The sequence below is a fragment of the Pleuronectes platessa genome, chromosome 23 (genome assembly GCF_947347685.1).
Source record: "Pleuronectes platessa chromosome 23, fPlePla1.1, whole genome shotgun sequence".
Taxonomy (NCBI): Eukaryota; Metazoa; Chordata; class Actinopteri; order Pleuronectiformes; family Pleuronectidae; genus Pleuronectes; species Pleuronectes platessa.
Window position 1 is genome coordinate 14,493,672 of NC_070648.1, and position 21,321 is coordinate 14,514,992.

Sequence of the window (21,321 nt, forward strand, 5' to 3'; positions counted from 1 at the left end):
ATTATTGATATAAGTCCACATGAGTGTTTTCTGAAAGTGTGTAGTTGCTTCAAGATGATCACGAATCATCTCGTGATATCAGGCAGCAGCTGAGACTGAAGAGATTGAAGTTTCCTTTTCATCCCGGTTTACTGCAGTGTTAATGGGTAACAGGCTCCAGTTCAGGGGTGTGTGTCAGGACTTGATAAGACAAAATGTGTGTGTGTGTGTGTGTGTGTGTGTGTGTGTGTGTGCGTGTGCGTGTGTGTGTTGGTGTGTGTGCATGCATGCGTCTGTGTCTGAGACAACACGCACAGCTGGTGGTGGGCTGGTCACATCTAAATCACATACCATTCATTCTCAGGCTTTCAGCAGTCACTCATTCACTCTCTCCACTGACCTCCACCTCGCTCGCTCATTCCCCGCTCCCTCTCTCCCTCAGTCACTGTCAATCATCTCTCAGTCTCTGCTGCTGAAGTCCTTCTCTCCATTTGTCACGGGGGTTCATCCACTCTTGGCTCTTCTTTCGTCAGGTCAGGCCTGATCCAGGAACCAAATGACACAGGACCACACAACCAGTGATAACACAAATGTTTTTTTAGAAAAGAGCAAACACTGAAATTATGAAACCAAGTTAAAGTAGCGTTGCAGGCATTTTGTAACATAAAAAGTTTGATAGGCTGGATTTAGTAGACTTAATGTTTAAATTAACTGATAAAGCTCTAATGACACAACCTGGGATATCTACGATGTACTCTGTAAAATGCTATCTCTAAATAGTATGTCTCTGTATTTGAGACATTTTGTGAATTGATCACCTACTCTTACATGCAGGGTTAGCATCCGTTCATGCTTCGACAGCAGGGCACCATCACTGGTGTGTCGAGATACGCAGTAATTGGATAATTTATTGAAATGAAACCACATAATAAGTGTAGAGACTCAGATCTGTCAACTCTAAAATACAATTATATATATGTGCGTATTTTAAACGACATTGTGCCATTGTGTACAATGTTCATCTCAGTAAGTAAATACTGACTAAAGCTGTCAAATTTGGAGAAGAATGTACATTTGTTGTGGTTGGTTGTTTTGTACATGTGTTATTTGTGTACCCTCTACTCTGAAGTTGCTGTAATCTCCATGATCTTCCACACTGTGTGCAGCTGTATAGGCTGTGTGGACAAGCCGAACATTGTCGAATATCCATATATTGATATTTGGACAACTAGCAAATCCTTGAAGTTGCTCAGCCGCAGGGGTTAGAGACAACAAAGCGCAGCTACACAGACTGATATGATGCAGCAGACATGTGTAATTTCATTCATTGTTTTACAAGTAGCACTAAGAGCAGCAACAGCTCTCACTCACGCTCACACTTGTAAGACTACACATGCATTATTCACTTTTAATACCCATAGGGCTTCTGAAATTGAATTTAACTAGACACAGAATTCCGATTGAAAGTCATTATTAGTTGTGGTTTTTCCTGGTTGTTTTGAACTACTAATGGAACTGAACGTAAATAGATAATACAAATACAATTCTATTCTTCTATTCTATTCTATTCTAGAATTAGCTCAATCTTAACTTTTTGGGCTCCACAGAGTTCAGGTCCAAACAACATAAAAACTTAATATGATGTTCCACAGGGTTCAGTTATTGGTTCTGTTCATTTCTAAATGGTCCCACCTGACCACTTTATTCACCTTTATAAGATTATGATTATGACTATGCAGAGATATATATTATTTTACACTACTACAGACTACTCTGTATAAAGGGACCTCAGGAGCAGATGTAGCTTTAAAGGGTTCATTCTAAAATCGTCATTATAAATATTAAATAGTTGACTAACATTAACATCAGGCTAATCGTATCTTAGAGTTTCAGAGTGGCCAATCAAATCTCACAGTTTAGTCTGTTTAACCTTAAAACACTTACACACACTCCTGCATGGCTCGAAATCAACGTCTATGTTCAAATTCAATTTTGATCTGTTAGTGTAGCTGTTGCTATGGTTAGCAACGCTGAGAAAGGAAAAGGTCTGCACCCTGGAGAGAGGTATCTCAGGACACTGACTGTGTCTCTACAACCCACATGGGGTTAAACAGCAGGAAGGAGAGGAAGAGAGGGAGAGCTCAGAGGAAGGAGGAATGGACAAAGAGCGTGAGAAACTGTGATGTCACTCCAAAACAAAAAAAGAAAGACAATTTTGGTGGGAAAAGACCCCTCATCAAGAAGATGAGTGGCTGTTTCATTAGATACAAAAAAAGATCTGGTGGGTTAATGAATTAAATGAATTCTGACAAACTTTTGTCTCTTTTGATTGGTCACATTGATGATGATGAAGATCATCACAAAAGCATGTGGGTCAATGAAGAGCATGAATATTCACGCTCATTATCAGAGAGCTTGTGTCACTGCTCTTTTTATTGACAGCCCTTGTTGTGTTGCTCATACACTGGATGATCATGCATTTGTTTTCGAAAGAGCGTGTGTGTATGTGTGTGTGTGTGTGTGTGTGTGTGTGTGTGTGTGTGTGTGTGTGTGTGTGTGTGTGTGTGTGTGTGTGTGCTTCAAATCATCTGTTGAACCTCTTGTGAGTCAGTGTTAAATAAGTTTATATGAGGAGGTCAAGAGTGCTCAGAGAGTGCATACCTCGGCCAATCCTTACCCCCTATCTCGCCACGTTAAAGAAATGGAAAAAAACTTCCAGATCTGCAAGTTTATCTGGATCCGCTCCAAATATAATGGGTTTATGTTTGGGTCATGCCTCCCCCTTCAAAAGATTTCAAGGAAATCCGATCAGTAGTTTGTGAGTAATCCTGTGGACAGACAGACGGACGGACAGCAACTAGAATGGTTCTGAGATGAGTGCATCCTCCTGGGCCTAACAGTCTCTGTAGAAGCTGCACCAAATTGCGCACACTCATAGATAATAGTCCCTTAAACATGCCTGATCAAAAAAAAAGAAAAGTTTAATTACCCTGCAGTGAAATCGAAGGTAAAAAACCCCTCCTGGATCCTCCCCTTTGCGACATCAACTGAATGCATCAGTGCTGATATGTGAAGGAGCTAAGGTGACACCTTGCTCTTGTTCCAGTGAAGTCGGAACACACTTACTCCAAGTCACTATAGTCATAGTTTGACTGAATGTAGGTAGACTGAGGGTATAGCCTGTCATTGACCACATGTCCCACTCTGTATTCTCCTCTCCATCCATTATCTGCTTGTTTTAGAAATCATCTTCACTAAAGGAAACAACCACCTGCATCCTGAAAATGCCAAGTTGTGGAGAAGATTTGGAACTTGCAATCACAAAGTCGAAGCATGTCTTTTACCATTCTTGCACTTTGTCTACTTGGTGAATTGGCTGTAACCCTGGGAGGATGCTGTCGATGACGCAAATGAGAAGAAGAGTCTGCGGTACCCGGAGTTGCCTGTAAAGGAATAGTTCGTCCAGTGCTGGTTGGCTGCAGGGGATTTATTGCAACATCCACCATCTGATTGCTCTGAGATGTTGTAATCCACGGAGAAGCCCTGTGCCAGAACAAACTGCAGAATGCTGCAACCAGTGACTCTGAATCAGAAGAAGAGATCCAAAGATATTAAGGACACACACGCAGGTCTGATCAGCCTGTGGTGGGTTCCACTTGGAAGAGGGTGTTTTGTGCTTAAAAGGCCGGAGCACATGTTGAGGCTAAGGTACACAACCTATGAGGTATGTCCCCAACATCCACTGGTGGCTGCCAACATCCACTGACATCTTCTGGCGGATGGCAACTTTACTATTGGGGAAGACCTTCAAACATACAAGAGATATTCACCATCCTGTCCTTTCTAAAATGTATAAGTTTCTTTGTAATCTGCCATGTTAATGACAGGGAAATACTATTGCAAACATTATTTTGCAGGGGCACAGTCACTGGCCAAGATGGTTAGGATTAGAGAAATACCCCCCCTCACATCAGAATGATTAAGTAGCAGCCAGCACCGAGGGGATCTGGCTGTGCAAGACCACTCCAGAATTTGGGATAAAATAACAAAATTGCGTCTCTATAGCAGCACTGTATAAAATGACTCTTGTATCTCCAGCATTTCATGTACTTGGTTGACACCTGGATTTGTGCAGCCTATATTATACATCTTGAACAAATGCCATTTGTGTCAAAAACATATCCACTGATTGTTTATTTATTCATTAATTCATCATTGTGTATTTATATATCATCAGTCAACACATGACAACATTTCATTTAGTGGCCTGTATTTCGGCTCTGTAGACTCGATGGGTTCAGAAGATGGAAACAAACAAAGGAAACCTCAAAACAGCCGAACAAGCAGTATTACAGCATCCCCACGGGTGGGGGGAGGTCACTATAATCTCACAGAAATACAGTGGAATAAATGAGTTAGGCAGCGACTGTTAATGGATTTTACAAGCACATGCAGAGTGAAAGTTAACCCCTGCATAACCGATACAGACTCTCTCTCACACACACACACACACACACACACACACACACACGCACACACACACACACACACACACACTCACACTGGTCCCAGCTGGGACACGAGTCAGACAGGACTTTGACAGATGGTCCAATGGGACGCTGGAGAGGGAGGGAGGAGACAAGAGCTAAAGGGAAGGATGGATAGAGGATGGAGAGGTGGGGACAATGCTAATGGGTGCAGAAATGTGTGTGTGTGTGTGTGTGTGTGTGTGTGTGTGTGTGTGTGTGTAGGAGGGGATTCATCTGTTCCTGAAAGAATTGAGCAATAGGAATAAGGGCTATAAACCTCTCGGGAGACAATGTGGTCCTGCTGACTCCGCATTTGCACTTATATGAATGTTTAGACACTTGTGTAAACAGCTACAACACACACACAAAGACCACAGACGCACACTGGGGTTCTGCTCTTCCTCCTTAACTGAGGGTCCTTTGATCTTGTACTTTTTATAACTACAATGAAGAATAAGATAAACAATTGGATGGATTCAAAGAGCCATGAGCTTTTCCTTTTAATTTTTTTATAATGGGACATTAATGATCTGGCTGCTTCATTCATATCACAAGTGTACAACTCCTATTTTGCCTGTTGCCTTTGAGCCTCAACATTAATTTGATGCTGAAATTAAAACAGCATTAGATATGTAAACAGAGGCCCCGCCCCCCTGGGGGGCCGGTCAAAAATACTTGCATTGTGACCACGCCCACGCCCCCTCGCAGCGACATAAAAGCCAGGTAGAGAGAATTACTGCTCTCTTATACTTCCGGTTATAACTATCACAATAAAATGCTTTCTTTTTTTTTTTAGCTCTGCACACTCATGCAGGTAGGGAAATTTAATCTCTGCTTTTGACCCATCTGGTGCAGTACACACAGAGCAGTGAGCCGCCATGTACGGCGCTCGGGGAGCAGATGTTGGGGGAGTAAGGTGCCTTGCTCAGGGGCACTAGACAGGGTAGGGAGACTCTTGGATTTTTGGACAGATCAATCCAGGTTCGTCTTTTGTTGTCTCTCCGTGGAGTCGAACCAGAGACCTTCTCTGCCCATAGTCCAAGTTTCTGCCACTAGACCAACGCCTCACAAGGACGACAAAAGCAGTGAATACAGGCCAGTTAACAGAATGTCTGTGTGTTTTTGTTGTTTTCTGCATGAAAAAACATTACTACTACTTCTACAACTACTGTTTGTACTACTTCAACAAATAATAATAATAGCATTAATAATATTATGTACTGAAACATAATGTAGTGATGAGGGAATACGACAGGCTGAGTCTGTAAATACTAGTTTTTTTTTTACTGTAATGGTTGGTCATCCTAGAATTTAGTAAATTGTATTCTTTTATTTATTCTCATGTGACTGAATTTTATTTGATAATATGTTTTTTATGTATTTGTACTCCGTGTGTTTTTTTTATTTCTGAAGCCCTTTGTAATTTTTTCTTGAGAAATACCATTTAAAGAAAGTATTATTATTATTATTGTTATTATTATTATTATTAGCAGTAGAATTAACAAGTGAAGTTAGAGTTGGTTCAGGTCTGTCTTGGACCTGCTATTACTTAAGCTGCTATAGGTCTAGAATGTCAGAGGACACATGACATGCTTCTCTTTCCTCTTCTCCCTCTTTATCACATTAATGTCTCAAGAACACATGCTACTGACTTGACTTCTTTCCTGGAGTCCTTGTGCTTTATTGTTTGCATTTCCAGGATCGCTGCTGCGACCACATCCTGGATAATAATGGTGGATTTTAAACTGTGATCATGGACCATAGATCATGATAGAGGTTTCGCAAATCCGAGACTGTGATGGCGAATCATTGATCTTAATCATGTTGGCAGCTGATGTGGACTATGATCACAACATTTCATTATGTTAAAAAACGATTCTTCAAATCAATGTTGTAAATACTGTTATTTTGTTGCGATTTCCCTCAGTTACACTTGACATTTATTGCACTACTGTCTTTCCTGGGAGAGGGATCCATCACATGTGGCTCTTTTTGAGGTTTCTATGTTTTCCCCCCCTGTTAAAAGAGGTATTTTTAGTTATTCGTTTCTCTTCTTGAGGGAAGGAAAGAGGATCTCACACCTTGTTAAAGCCCTATGAGACAAATTGTGATTTGTGAATATGGGCTGATCATAATATGTGTCTATTGCACTACACTGCACTGATGTTTTATTGCAATTATTATTTTTATATCTTTTACTCTTAATTGTTTTTTATACTTTTCTTAGATAGATTTTTTGAACTCTTAACAGTATTCATAGTGAATAGAAAAAAGATAAAGTATACTTACAAGTGGAAAAAACTGAAAAAAGTATTATTTACAAACATATGAGGAAAACTAAATGAAATACTAAGGATTTAATCTAAACATTCGAAAAGGAGGGGGAGAAATTTATTCAATCTCAATCCCATAAATCCTTCTTATACATCTATAAATGTTTTTTAACCTGTGCTCTATATTGTATGTAATTTATACATATTTGTTATACAATATATTATACTATACTATATTACATATAATATATTTCATTGTATAGGGACTGTACATATGACGATAAACGCTTTGAACTTGAACTATAAATAGAATATGGAAGAGAATGGCATAGTTTTATTGTTCTTTTGGGGGTGGAAAGATCTGTGCTTTTATTCTGGAGGAGAGGCTCATCTTTCCGTTAACACCGTTGTGAAACACTCGGGCTTGATGCGACTTCCTGAAAGATTGACAGCTCGCAGCGCTCCGCTCCGGTAGAAGAAGACAACTCCCGCGGAGGAACAACCACTACGCACCTTCACAGAATCACTTCCCCCTGTTTTCTCGGATTTCACCGTGTACTTTCACACAAGTTTATCGGCGGGCTGCTCGGTTTGGACCGCATGAGGACGTGCAGGGTATGAACGCGGCGCGGACGCCTCAAACAAAGTAGAAGAGGAGGCAGAGCTGTGCGCTCGATGGCTGCGGGGGATGGAGCCCTGCCGGCCACCGTAGCGGCCAGCCGGAGCGTGGAGAAGGCGCTGGAGGAGGCTGCGGCGAGCGGGGCGCTCAACTTGGCCACCCGCAAACTGAAGGAGTTTCCCCGCAGCGCCCGCAACTACGACCTGTCCGACATCACTCACGCAGGTCGGTTTTTTCCCTTTTCTCGCCCCCTTCGCTCTCCTCTTCAACTTCCACCGGAGCGGTGTCAGCGAGCAGGCTGCTGCGCCTATTGTTGTAGCACCACCTGCTTCTTTCTTCGCCTTCTCCCTCTGCCCCCGACACGTTTAGCAAGACCCCCCCTCCCCAGAAAACCTGCCACTTTCATTTTCTCCTGGTCACTTTCGTTTATAAATCACAGTTCATACACAGATGTATATTCAGGGTGCTGCACGCCCTGGATGAAAAGGGGTCAGTTTGAAATCATAAAAGCCAAGTTTAGCGGAATATAAGTCATCAAAGGCGAGCAGAATAAAATAAGGAAACGTAATAAAATTGGTTAAATCCTTGAGATCCATCTTGAGAGAGGACATAGATGATGCAAAAACAATATAGTATTATATATTATAAGAGCTCAGTTTAAAATCAGAGAGCCCAGTTTAGCAGAATAAAGGAAGTACACGGAATAGGATAAATCCTGGAGATAAATCTCGAGAGAGTACATAGAGAAGTGTAAAATAGAGAAATAGAAATACAATGCTGGTATGCAAATACATGAATCCACTTTTAAACTGTTGTGCTCCGAGTTAAAGAATGTTGGGTTTTTAAATACAAGTACTTGCTCGGTGGTCGAGGTAAGTTTTATGGTGTAGTAGCTTTTACTCTTGAAGCAAAACCACATGAGTTCTAGCTTAAAAAAAGAAAAGAGGTAGTTCTCTTAAAGTGGATTTGAAAGAAGAGAAAGAAAGAAGTGTCTGACGTGAGTTTCTCTTCCCAAACGTGTGAGACTACATCTGTCCTGTGTTTGGTGTAGTTCAGGCTTCACTAAGTTGTTTTTGTTTTGTGGGATGTACCGAGTCACCTTGACCTAGTGATAACAGCAGAGAGCAAACCTGAACAGTGGAGTGGGCGCAGGTGACAGTATGGGGATTACAGGGAAGTACCATGGCCTGGCCTGGTTGAAAAAAGGCTTACCCCATCCAGGTTGCTGAAATCAATCTGGCTGTGCAGCAGTTTAACACCGACACCCCCTTTTTGCTCTGCGGCTGCTCTCCATGCTTTGGTAATTATGGCCATCTGCTCATAACAAGCCAGGTCCACACCCTATGGGATGAGGAGGCCATGAGCGCATGTAAACACACACACATACACACACACACACGCCGACACCTGCCACTAGAGAAACCCAACCCTAATGACTGTGGCGGTGATGAAGCTGTTTTCCGTACCCACGGTAATGCCACCTCAGGATCAGGACGTGTTTATCCGAGTCCAGATCCTTGAATAAATGGATAATCCAGCCTGGCAAGTCGGTAAAACACACACCTGTGATCCTTAAAGATGTGTTTTTAAAGGGGCATGGCAGTGTACAGCTTAAACATCACGAGAAGTATTACTCGGCATGTGAAAACAGTTCAATAATGTGGCTCTGGAGGAGCTTTAAGTCTGACAAAATCACCTCAGAAGATGTTATGGTGATGTCATCCAAGTCCTCAGCATGCTGGTGGCAACAGAGAAAAACGAACAGGGCCTTGTAATGATGACAGCCATACTCATAAATCAACATCTTACATTAGAGCCCTGCCAGAAACCCTTTGTGCAGTAGCTACACTGACTTGAACTGAAATAACTGTGGCATTCCACACAATATTTCAGCTATATCCCCTGCTCTTCTTCAGAAAATTGAGCTAAAGAATTGATGAGGTTAATTTTAAAACCCAGCAAAAACCCACATTTCAGAAGCTGGAACAAGTGAGTTTCTTAAAGGGGTGGGCCGGCAATTTAACGTCACACAACAAAAAAGCTGAGAGACAAGAGACAGACCAGGAACAACAAGAGGTTAAGTAACCGTTCAGAACCAACGCTGCAGACGTCTCGCCCTCCCGTAGAGAGTTGACCATGCTTTTCCGCACTCTGTGTCCACTGAGAGTTGCGTACACATTGTGATCACACGTCCATGCCCATGGTTCTAATTATAGTATAAACGAGGGTCCGTGTTGGTGTGGCGTTCCAATGCACGTGCACCTGATCCCACATTGCATTCGATTCCTGTAGGTTAAGTTTAGTTCAGTTTATTTCAAACGTTTCTTATAAAAAGATAGAAAATCACAAGATAGCTATCATCATATTATGTAGTAGAAAAAGAGAGAAACACAACAACATAAATGTTCAGTAACATGAATTACATAGATTAATATTAGATTTCCCATCATTTGTCTTTTATACTAAATCATAAAACAAAATAGAAATATAACATCATTCCTCCCCCTAGTCTTGTTCTAGGTGGATTTATTATGCCTGGTGCATGTGTAGTTCCCTTGCACAGTCACCTTGGTCACACATTTTGGACTGCACACAGACGTCTGACCTATTTCATGCTCCACACCACGCAGTCTCTCTGTTACACCTTTGTTGTCTCCAGGCCCGGGCAGCAGTGACTTCACTTTGACATCATCAGGGTTATTATGGCAGACTTGACAAAGCTCCTCTAAAGCCAGAAAAGACATTGTACAACTGTTTTCACAGACTAAGTAGTATTTGTACCTAGAGCATGGCAAACTGACATTTATAACCTCCAACCGACTTAATCTAGCTCATGCCGGTTCATTTGGTCAATACTTTACCCAAAGCGTGCAATCAGGAACTGTCGGGTTTCGGCTACAGTATGTTAATTTTGCAAGTGCTACACAGGTATTTTGGACTTTGCTGCATGTCCCGACTCCCCCGCTGATCTGTGCTCACTTGACACTTTAAAAATAAAGACCAGCACTAATCAGGCGTTATAAGTATCTGAACAGTACTGAAGTTTACTTTGTGTTTGTCTGATTCGCTCTAGAGTTTGTGAGAGGCATATTTAAACAGTTCACCTGCCACACACAACAATTATTTTGTTGAATGAAAAAGGCCCGAGAGAAGCATTGGTACAGAAACCAAGTGCCAATTCACAGCTCAAAAACTGTGAAGCATGAGCTCTCACTTTTCATAGGCCACAGAGGAGTTTTGAAAGTTTGTTTACTACAATTGGGGAAGTATGTGTTTCACACACTTTTGACGGTTGTGGAGGAATCTCTCTACTTCTTTTCAGTTTGCCTCGTCCTCACCTCCACTCTGAACAAGGCTGCTGCTGACATCACTGCCTTTCTCTCCGGGTCATGGTGACTCATTTGTTTTTCAGCCAACTCTAATTCTTGGGTTGTGCTCCATTGTCGGCCCCGTTCTAGACATTTAGCCTTTATTGCATGTTTGTGCAGCACCTAGGATGTCTGTATGGCAATGTGTACTATCTGAGTAATGAGGTGCTTTCAGTTTCACAGACATACCCGGTAGTTAGGGTCTACTCACTCTAGCATTATATCAGATGAGCGTCCTGCCCTGCACCCTCGGTGTGTGTGTGTGTGTCTGTGACAGCTGTGGCTGATTCACCAAACTGTCATGGTGGTTTTCAGGTACAGTCTTGCCAGGTTAGATTTGAACTAATCCTCATGTCAAGTGAACGAGGGAGGATACTTGGTGAGGTGGTGAGGCACTGATGCCTCACCTGCATGTCATATAGATATATGTATGTGGGTTTATTTGCAATTCCTTCTAATGTAGAGTAGCTACACTTAAGTAAAGGTGAAATGAAGAGCTTGTCATTGACAGAGTTGTTAAGTCTATTCAGGTGTATGATCAGACCTTTAAAAATAATAGAACTGCCTCCAAAGGTCCCTTATCTTAAAATGATATTTTCTATTCATATTTTTTCGATTATAAAGCAGATCTGGTGCTGTATAAATACTGTGGAGTTATTATTCAGAAACGTTTGTTGACAAGCGACAGACCTCAGCTACATTCCCATCAAAACCCACCTAGTCCCTCCCTACAATTTAGCTCAAATTGTTTGGTTTTCACTTTTATTTACTAGCCTCTTGTATTTCTGAGGCTGAACCAACAAGCTACAAAATGGAAAAATGGGGAGGAAGTGCTGCGCAGTCGCTGGATGTCAGGAAACCAGCATATCACCGCACAGCCTTCCTGAGCTTTGTAATGTAACACCACCAGCTAACGTCCTAATATTTCTGAAATATACTAAGTTCAAACTGGTGTCATTTCAGCACTGACTGACCATTGCCATTTACATTCACCATTGAGCTAACAAAGCAACCATTAACAAAGCAACAGTAGAGAGCTACAGTCTGTCCCTGTGGTTGGCAGCCAATGCATCAGAATACAGTCAACCAATCAAAAGAAACACACACTTGCATCGCGTTAGAAAGGATGTTAAAACCAAACCACACATATGTTTTCTTATTGATAACAACACTTCAAAACAAGAAAACCTCTCGGAACAATCACGCTTAGTCTAGGTCTGCAATTCTTTATCAATTTCAATATTGTTAAACTCATGGTTCAAAATGGTAAAACATGGCTGTTGTAGTTCTCTAATGTATAAAGTGTCTTCTTTAGATGTCCTGTTTGGTTCGACCAAATGTCCACTCCACACTCGGTGACTGCTTACTTTCACTTGAGGGAAAGAAAAGCAGCAATTATTTACATTTGAAAAGCTGTAACAATGGGATGTTTGGTATTTCGCTTTGCCTGACTCATCAGTCATAGACAGGTCATCGGGAGCACTGGGAGAAATCCCAGCATATCATGGAAGGCGTGCTGGGACTGTGGGAAATGCTGGCTCTGAGGCTGTCAGTGATTGTGCCACATCACTTATACTGTGGTACCTCTCAAGTCTATCTGTCCATTAGCCCGTTATGGGCAATACAAGACATCAGTGAGCTCGACTGCAGCACTATAGGTGTTTTTGCTATAATGGAACTGGTGACACAAGAAAACATGAAGCTGAATTAAGTGCATTTTTGACTTTCTTTTACAAACAACCAGACCAATACTGGTCATGTAGAGACAAGAGGAATCTTTTTCTCTTACAGCTAAGATGGGTCACAGCCTGTGACTACCCTCTGCCCCTCAGGGCAATGATAGTGGAAACCCAGACAACAGAAGATTTAATCTATATTGCCTACTCCTAATGCCGTTATGTCTCAACTGCTTTTGTTTGCTCGTAGCAAACTCACAAATCCTGCGGACAAAGTGCAACGTGAGCACCCCACTGAAGTCAGTCCTTTCTGACCAGCTCACTGATGTTCAGGGTGTCGGTCCTTCTGCTTCTACTGCAGCTCCGCTTTGTTCTTCACCAACTCCTGAGAGAAATACCTGACCCTGAACCTGCTAAATGTTTGGTGTCTGATGCTGCGCAGTCACCTTGGCTGAGTATATTTGCTGAAATTAGCCATCCATATGGAGAGTTGATGATGATGACATATCATCTATGTGCTGGCTGAGCTGCACAGTTTGCTGGTATTATTATATTATATATGACGATTGACCAATATCTCAAGTTACCAATATTATGAATGAATCCTATTTGATTGAGAAGAGAGTAGCGACAGTAATCATTCGACATGAAGTTCACCAGTCAATCAGCCCAAAGTCCAGTCCAGAAGTCTAACATTTTGTACTCATCATCCAGTCATTAATATGGGTAATAAATCAGAAATATACATTTTCTGTTTGGAATTATTTGTAGACTAATGCGGTGTTTTCACACATTTGTTTCAGATAGCAACACAGCACATTTTGGCCTCAATGATTTGCATCTGGCAGGATATCACTGAATCTGTGCTGCAGACAATTATTGTCTGTCTGTATATTCTGTGGCAGTAGCTCCATCCTTGGCGGGGGTTTATAGTTGTGAGAAGGAGGGGGGGGGAATCATTATTACGAAGAGATAAAGATGGTGGTTAAACGGGGATACGATTCGTCTGTGTGGGCCCAGTGGGGTTTATGATAACATCGACCCCCCCCTTCTTCCCCGTCTTCCCCACTGAAGCTGCTTGCCTCAGGAAGGTCAAAGGTTCACACACACACACACACACACACACACACACACACACACACACACACACACACACACACACACACAAAGAGGAGGACTTGGCTTGCATCTTGCAGTGTATTTCCCGGTAGCTCAGAGCGGTTGAAGGAAACAAAGGCCAGTCATTGTATATTGTGTGCGTCTTTTAGCTTTAAATTGGGGTTTGATTCTGTGTTCCTGGTAGTGCTGGACGATATGGCCAAAAAGGATATTAAGGTGGACATTTTATCACAATAAATGTCCCATTATTTACATTTTGGCTCCTGAGTGAATGTTGTAGTTTTATAGTCTTCTGCATTTGATGTAAAGTAAAATGTTTTACAAATCCTAGGTAGATCTCAGCAGGCAGTTGATGTATATTTAACCTTAATTCTAGTACTCTTGATTGAATCTATATCGCAATAAATACAGATCTTTTTTTTTTTTATTACCCAGCCCTAGTTCCTTGATGACAGGAACACACCCATTACTACATTATTACACAACCTTTAGTATTTTTCATTCTTCAAGTAATTACTTCCATCAGTTTTAAAAACTGAGTGCAGTATCGCATATCTGAATGAACACCGTCCATATGTGCCAATAATAGCATCAAATCAAAGACAGAAAAGACACACGCTGTTGGTCAGATGGTCAGATGACAGTGTTGTTGTTTTCAGCACACTGTGGCCTTTAAGGTCCTGGTAGAATAAAGTAGCTATTTCAGATTTTATTGCTCTATCTAAAAACTGAAACCCTCAAGCATTTAGACTGACGGAAGTGGACGGCACACAAAAAATAAACTAGTATGGGACCCGGTTGAGTTTGTACTTCTGCTACAGCCCAACAGTCTCCTTAATGAAACCACGGACTTTCTGCAGAGGGGCTTATGTATTAATGCAAATGTACAAGTGGGTGCAGTGGGTGCCTCCACACTTTATACTAGGGGACAAACAAATGAAAACAAACAAACAAACAACCATTTTTTCGGTATGAAAAAGCGGAGACACACGTTGAAGACACAGACAAAGATGCCAAGAGAGTTTTTGGTGATAAGAGCCGACATCATTGTAGATTTACCTTTTAAATAAAACACATTTCATTCTGCATCTGCCTCCCTCACCTGAACACTCCAGAGATTTTCTGTTTTGTTGCGAACGCGTCTGATCAGAGAATCTCCTGCTGCGTTGTTCATGTGTGAAAGGAATCAGTGATTTATGGCTCTGCACCAAAATGTCAAGGCTTCATCCCTTCTACCACATCTTTCCACCAAATTAGGTGACAATCAATCAGGTTATTTTTGTGTAATCTTATTAAAACACAAGCGTACAAACCAACCAAGAAATGGACATGGCTGAAAACATTCACTCCTCCCATGCGAAGGTTATAAAGCAGCCAGCAGTCTTTGTTAATGTTATGACAACACACAGCAGCAAGCAGATCTGCTTTAGGGTTTAAAAGCAATGAATGAAGCATCATATCTTTCACGTCAATAAAATATTGCAGGCCCACAAAACTTTGCCAGATGAAAACTCCTTCTGAATACAAGTGTTGTGTTAGTGTTGTCCAGGCCTTCCTGCCAACACAGACCCACAGTGTCTCTCTCTCCCTTTTTAAATTGCTTTGCGAATTTAATATGGGTCTACCTAAGCGAACACTGAAGAAAACATAGGGAGAACCAAATGAAAACATCAGATACTCAATTATAACGGACTGGGATCAGGATTTGAACATCCTCCTAGTAATAAACTGGATATTGAGTTCTGCCTTCATACAACAACAGAGGCTGCTGTAAGGGGAATTTTTAGTTTGTTCAGTGGCAGAAGTTCATGGAAATGTTGTTGCATGGGCACAAAGTTAATAAACTGACCTCCAGTCTCATATGACCTCTGGGGATGTGAGAGACAAGGAGTTATTGTCAAGCGCCGGAGGGGAGCGACACACACACGCACACTCGCATGCTTAGATGAAGAGTGTGTGTGTGGGTAAGGGGGGGAGATATTTCGATGCCATGGTCCCGTAAAGTGGTTAACAATAAGGCCTGTTTTTGGCCTTTGATCAAATATCCAGACTCTTCTCTGTTTCCACGTTGTGTTTTGTGATTTAATTAAATAAAATTTTACTATTTTAACAATTATTAACCATTAGTCTAAACAGCCAGTCGCACATTCTGAAGAAGTGTAAGGGTGACGGGTGTGTTTCAAATTCATGTTGAGCAGTTATCGGTTTCTGACTGTTGATCGCCGTTTCTGTTATTATCCACGTTTAAAAAACAAACATGAAACCCCAGCGTCTGGTCCTAGGCTCCTGTTTATTCCTATCTGTCCCTTTTTCTAGAAAGAGTCCAGTTGTCTGTAGGGCCCCTGCTTCAGCTGTGTTTGTGTATGAACTCCGAAGGTGGCTCTGAAAAACTCAGTAACTCTTTCCTTTTGTGAAGGACGACAGCTGTGGTCAGCCTGGACTCACTGGATTCAGATTATTGGCCAGTCTCATAGTAACAAAAACGTCCTGGCTCCAGCTCTGTACATTGTGGCTGAGACCGGAGTTTATTTTGGGGCAAAGGAACTAAAACATGGCAGAGAACACAGCTGTGACGCGTTTGACGACTCCTAGAATAACTTCAGACCACCGTGAGAAAGACCTGAAAACCAGGATATCATTACTGCTCCTGCCTCAGACGCCGGCAGATGGAACCGGCAAATCATATTTTCTCCTAATTCCCTCCCTCTTTATGATCTGATACAATTTATCTGATATTGTGATCCCAACGTTGATGTCGTTTTGAAACTTGAATTTGCCAAATTCAGAAGTTGCCAAATACTTTAAATTGACCTGCTTGTTTTTGTTCCTGTTTTGTTTGTGTAAACCTACAGCAGACCCAGGTCATCAGTCAGCATTGACACATGTGGCCAAATATTGAGTGGATTAGCATTTGTTATCCCTTGAGGATGAAACCTAAAGACGCTGGCTATCCTTGACATTCATCGAGGTTGACATTTGATTGAATATCAACAACAGTTGGACGGACTTTGATGAAATGTGGTGCAGGCACGTACAGTCCACACAGGCTGAATCCTAATAACCTGATAACATGCTTTAATTAAAATGTTATTAAAACTGTACTTTGCAACTTATGCTTCAGACTGGTCCCCATAACATACTCAAAACACCACTCACCCCTTAGACCTCAGTACCATAAATAATTACCTTTGCCCCAATATTGTTCAGCGTTGTTTTAATCAATAAGAAAATAATTAAACCGAATGAAAAATGTTGGCAAACATGCTCGTTGCTTTCAGCCATATCCAGTTTACAGGGTGCGGACAATGACCAACAACCTCTCTGCTTAGAGGCTGAGAAATAATAGACGATTTCAGAAATCCCTCGGGTTTAGTAGTTTTTTTTCAAATAATAAGGTTTTTTTTTGGAATGTTTTTTTAGAGAGCGCCTCAGGTCTTATTGGTTAAATCCAGTGTAATGGCATGCAGTGATGGGGGGTGATAATAAGTACCCTGCGCCCTTTAAGAATGGCCTTGTTTTAAGTCTCATACAGGAAAGCTCTGGCTAAGCGGCTAGACACTACAGACCTACAGTCGGCTGTTGGTTAATGGTGGTGTTTTAGCTCTTGAGCTCAACATATGGATGTGCCTTTCTCTGTCAGTTGTTTACATCTGTTCTGTGTCATTAAATAAGACTACGTGTGTGTGCGCATTCGGTGCAGTGTGCTTGTGTGTGTGTGTAACCCCCCACCCCCCATGTGCCGTTTCCTCTGTGCTGCGGATGTGGGCTGCCTGTTCACACAACCTTTACTTCTGCTTTGTCTGTCGTCTTTTCTGGATCTTCACTGCTTTGCCTCTCTGATTGCCTCACACTTTGTGTCAGCCGACATCTTTCCGCTGTCCCAGACGGTTTCGACCGGCCCCACAAAGCCCATTTTGAAGGGTTTTGGGTGAACGGTCAACATACTAACCCTTTTGTTTTAAAGCCACAGAAAATGAAAACACCAGATGGGCCCGCTTCCGTTAGCTGGAACTAACCAGCTAGTCAAGTCATTCAAAACAAGAAGTTCATGTGGCGACTTTAAGGAGTCTTTCATGAACCGATAAATACTGACCATGTTGTTAATGTCAGCTAATGAATGCCATGGCTTGTCAAGGCTCCCGTCTTAGCACAGAGCAGCGTGTATCTCTTTATGCATTGTTGCATTAACAGAGACCAGGAGTCACTTGTGTGTTTCAGTGGAGGCGTATATAAGGCTGTGGCGTGCTCAATTATTTTGTCATACTTTTATTGACAGCGTTTTTGGTTGTAATGTGTGAGAGCTTGTCTGTGTGTGCGTGTGTTGATGTCTGAAACCTGCTGGTGTGTTTTCCCTCTCTGAGCATGGCAGCTGGTGGGGAGGGGGAATCTCTCTTAGCCCCATGGGAAGTAACCAGAGAAACGGTAGAGAGACAGAGGCTGTAGGGCACACTAAGATTCTGCCAGCAAATATATATTGTGCCATACATTGTGTGTGTGTGTGTGAGTGTGTTAAAAATCTTCCATGGTTGCCATAGCCATTGTTCCATAGATACAGAGTCTGGTGGTGGATAGCAGTGTGGTTACAAGGATGATGGGCTCCCTGTGAAACCTGCTCTCTCCATTTGAGACAGCCAATCACAAAAGCTGTATTTATTTCAAGTGCTGGCGTGAACCTGCATGAGCTGCATAATATCTGACACATAAGTGACTTTGCCCACGCAAGCGAACCTCGAAATAAGGAAGTATTTCTTTCCAGGCATGTTCATTTTTCGTCCCTTATTTTTTTTAAACGACATAACGTTTTAACCGCTCAGCTGATTCGGCTTTGGCGTCCAGGTTCCCCTTATTCATTAAGTGGTAGTTGGGGCTTTGTGTTTCAGTGTTTCCCGTTAATTATCTAGACTGTGGCAGCTCGCCATTGTCCAATTTGTCCTGCTATAGTTTCTATTGAACCAAAGATTTTTTTGCAGATCCCTAACTTTTTGTTTTGTGCTGGTGCTTCATTGTAGACCTGTGTGCATCGTTTCTTTTTTCCGTTGCTCTCTCTCTCTTCCTCTCTGTCTCAGCAGCATTGGTATATACATCCTGTTTGCCGTCAAAATATCTGTTAAGTTTTTACCGTCCATGTAGATCGAAAGACCTCGTCAAAGTTTCGGCTGTTGCTGTGGATGTTACTCCGAGGGTCCTTCAAATCTTAGTAGGCTGGGAGACTGCACTCTTACCTGTCCGGCATTGGCAGCTGTGTTCTAGTCATGGTCCACTGATGAAATTGTATTTCGTTACACTCTCTTTCTAACTGCTGCTTATCCTGAACCGGCTTGGATGGCACTGTCCAGTCTAGGGGCACTAATTCCAAAAATCCATTACGGACATACAACAAAACTTTCTATTTGGATCCGCATCAAATTGCACACACTAATAAAAGCATTCCCCTATACCTGATTCATCGAGAATGTTTAAAAAAGGCCCTATCACTCAATTTCAAAGAAAGTGGAAAATAAATCCTGGGTTCTTCCTTGAGCCATGCCCTACCCCTCCACACAATTTGAGTATTTTTTGCATAATCCTGTTCACTAACTAGCAAACTAACATACAACCGCAAACAAAAACATAAACTCCTTGGCGGAGATGAGAATAGCACTGTGTTGGCAATTTGCTCATGTTTTCGAGATCACCATTTTAAAGGATAACGGGCATTATTTTTTCTTCTTCCTATAATCAACAAATCACATTAAAAAACTGAACCAACAATGAATTACGTTAATCTTGCAGTACCTTCTGTATTTCATTTCCTTTGTTGACCTTGTATGCATCTCACAGATTATTAAACTGGCATTTGTTGCAATATGAAACCCAGAGGAGCAAAATCCTCTAGTTTGTTACCTTTTGAAGATTTATAATCCAGAAACACAAGACCACAGAGAGGCTGGCAGACAGACGACCAGGCTGAACGGGAAACCAGCCTCTGTCTCCTCCAGGCTCAGCAGGCAGCCATTAGTTTAAGGGCCTCAGTGCCATTCCTCCTGGCTCTGTTTGTCCCAGCAACACAATGTAACACTATAAGAGTGTGTGCAAATAATCTAATGGTGTGGAGTTCACTGCCTAGTGATGGTGAATAATGAAAGCAGGGGCCGTGCCTTATGTAACCCAGCAGATCCATTAACTCCAGTGTTTGGTGTCCAGATGGCTGAGTCGCTGAGGAGGTCGGTGCACGATAGAGAAGGCATGGGGCCTAGGAGGGGTGGCAATGGGTCTGTGTGTCAACATATTCACTTCCTATAGTTATTGCAAGATCACGGTAACAACTCGCATTTTACTTGATAAAACCAGCTTTGCAAAGTCACAGAGAGAACATGAGTAATTGTTGAAAGTTTCTCTGGTTTTCATAAATATACCAAACATAGGAAGTCCAGAGACCAATTCTACTGAATTGAAAGATTTCAACTTGAACCAAAAATTATTACGAGGTGTAGTATTGAGCAATGTTTCTGGGGAGATCTGATAGGAACTGTGATAGCCAGGTAATTCCTCCAAGACAGTGTTTCACGAGGGTCATTCAAGGTCGAATATATGTTCACTATCCTGCACTGTTAATATTTCTCATTTTAGTATTCGTATCAAAGCAATAATAACATAGTGTTGTAAAGACCCAAGGGATTCATAAGATGTGTTCGCCACCCAACAATGTTCCCCTGCCTTAATCTATACTCCATTTAATTAAACGCTTAATAGCTACAGCATGTGCGCGATGTGGGGGTGTACATGTCTGCTGACGTCTCTTTTTATTAAGAGACACATGTTGAAGACTAATTGGTACCAGAGACATCATATGGATTCCAGTCTTCCTCTTAGACTTGTTGGTTAACTTTCAAACTTCAAGCCTTTATCCAACCTTACAGATGTGTAACTCAGTCAGGGTTTTCCTTGGGCTTCTGGGGGGGCTTAGGCTCGTTGGTGGCGTGGGCCCACTGGCCTAAACCTACTGGCCATTGTGCATTGTGAAAATCTGCACTTCAACATAATTTTGGTCCTTTATCATTACAATATTCATAAAAACACATTACAAATAATTTTTCACAGTAACTTTTTAATATCTGAAGCCGTCCCAGAAGTTATTTCGATAAAAGTAGTGATCTGTCTATTTTTCACTTTTCAGATTGTGGCACTCATCGTTTTATGTACAGACTGCCTCCAGTGCAATTTGAAAGTTATAATTCACAGGTCCTGAAAAAGAGCTATCTTTTTTATTTAAGCCCAATAACAGTGCCCTCTAAATTCTTGTGATTTTAGTTTTGTTGTCTGCGTTTCTGCTCTATCTTCAATGAGGAGTTGAGTGTGCTCGTGGTTTTACCTTTTTTGCATGAACACACTGAGCTTTGCATAGAAAAGCGTGCACTTTGTAGGAGGCAAAGAGGAGGCGGTGGAAAGACACGAGTGAAGATGGATAGAGGTGTTGGTGTATGAGAGAAGACGGATTGAAGTGGGTACAAGTAAATCACGTTGAATTGTCCCGACACTAAGTCCTAGCTCTCTTTTCAACTTGGGGAGCACTGTGGCAATTCACACAAAGGTATGGACTTAAATCATATAGGCTGGTGAACCATAGTTAGCCCAAAGCATTTAATGGTTTTAGATTGCTTATTATTATACAGTATTTGCATCTTAAATCTCTTTGCTTTTATCACAATTTCATCAAAAGTCTGACACGACCAAAACCGTTTCATTCACATGTTATATCTTATGGGAACCTGAGATATG

At 41.8% G+C, this 21,321-nt stretch overlaps 1 protein-coding gene across 3 annotated transcripts in view; it reads left to right on the forward strand.

Moving 5' to 3' along the window:
* Window positions 1-7,216: 7,216 nt before the first annotated feature.
* lrch4 (leucine-rich repeats and calponin homology (CH) domain containing 4) overlaps window positions 7,217-21,321 on the forward strand; it is a 46,774-nt gene continuing 32,669 nt past the window's right edge. For all 3 annotated transcript variants that reach the window (XM_053416043.1, XM_053416045.1, XM_053416044.1), the window contains exon 1: window positions 7,217-7,625. In XM_053416043.1, the coding sequence (XP_053272018.1) occupies window positions 7,457-7,625 (169 nt within the window). In that variant the 5' untranslated portion in view covers window positions 7,217-7,456. The remainder of the gene's footprint in view (window positions 7,626-21,321) is intronic.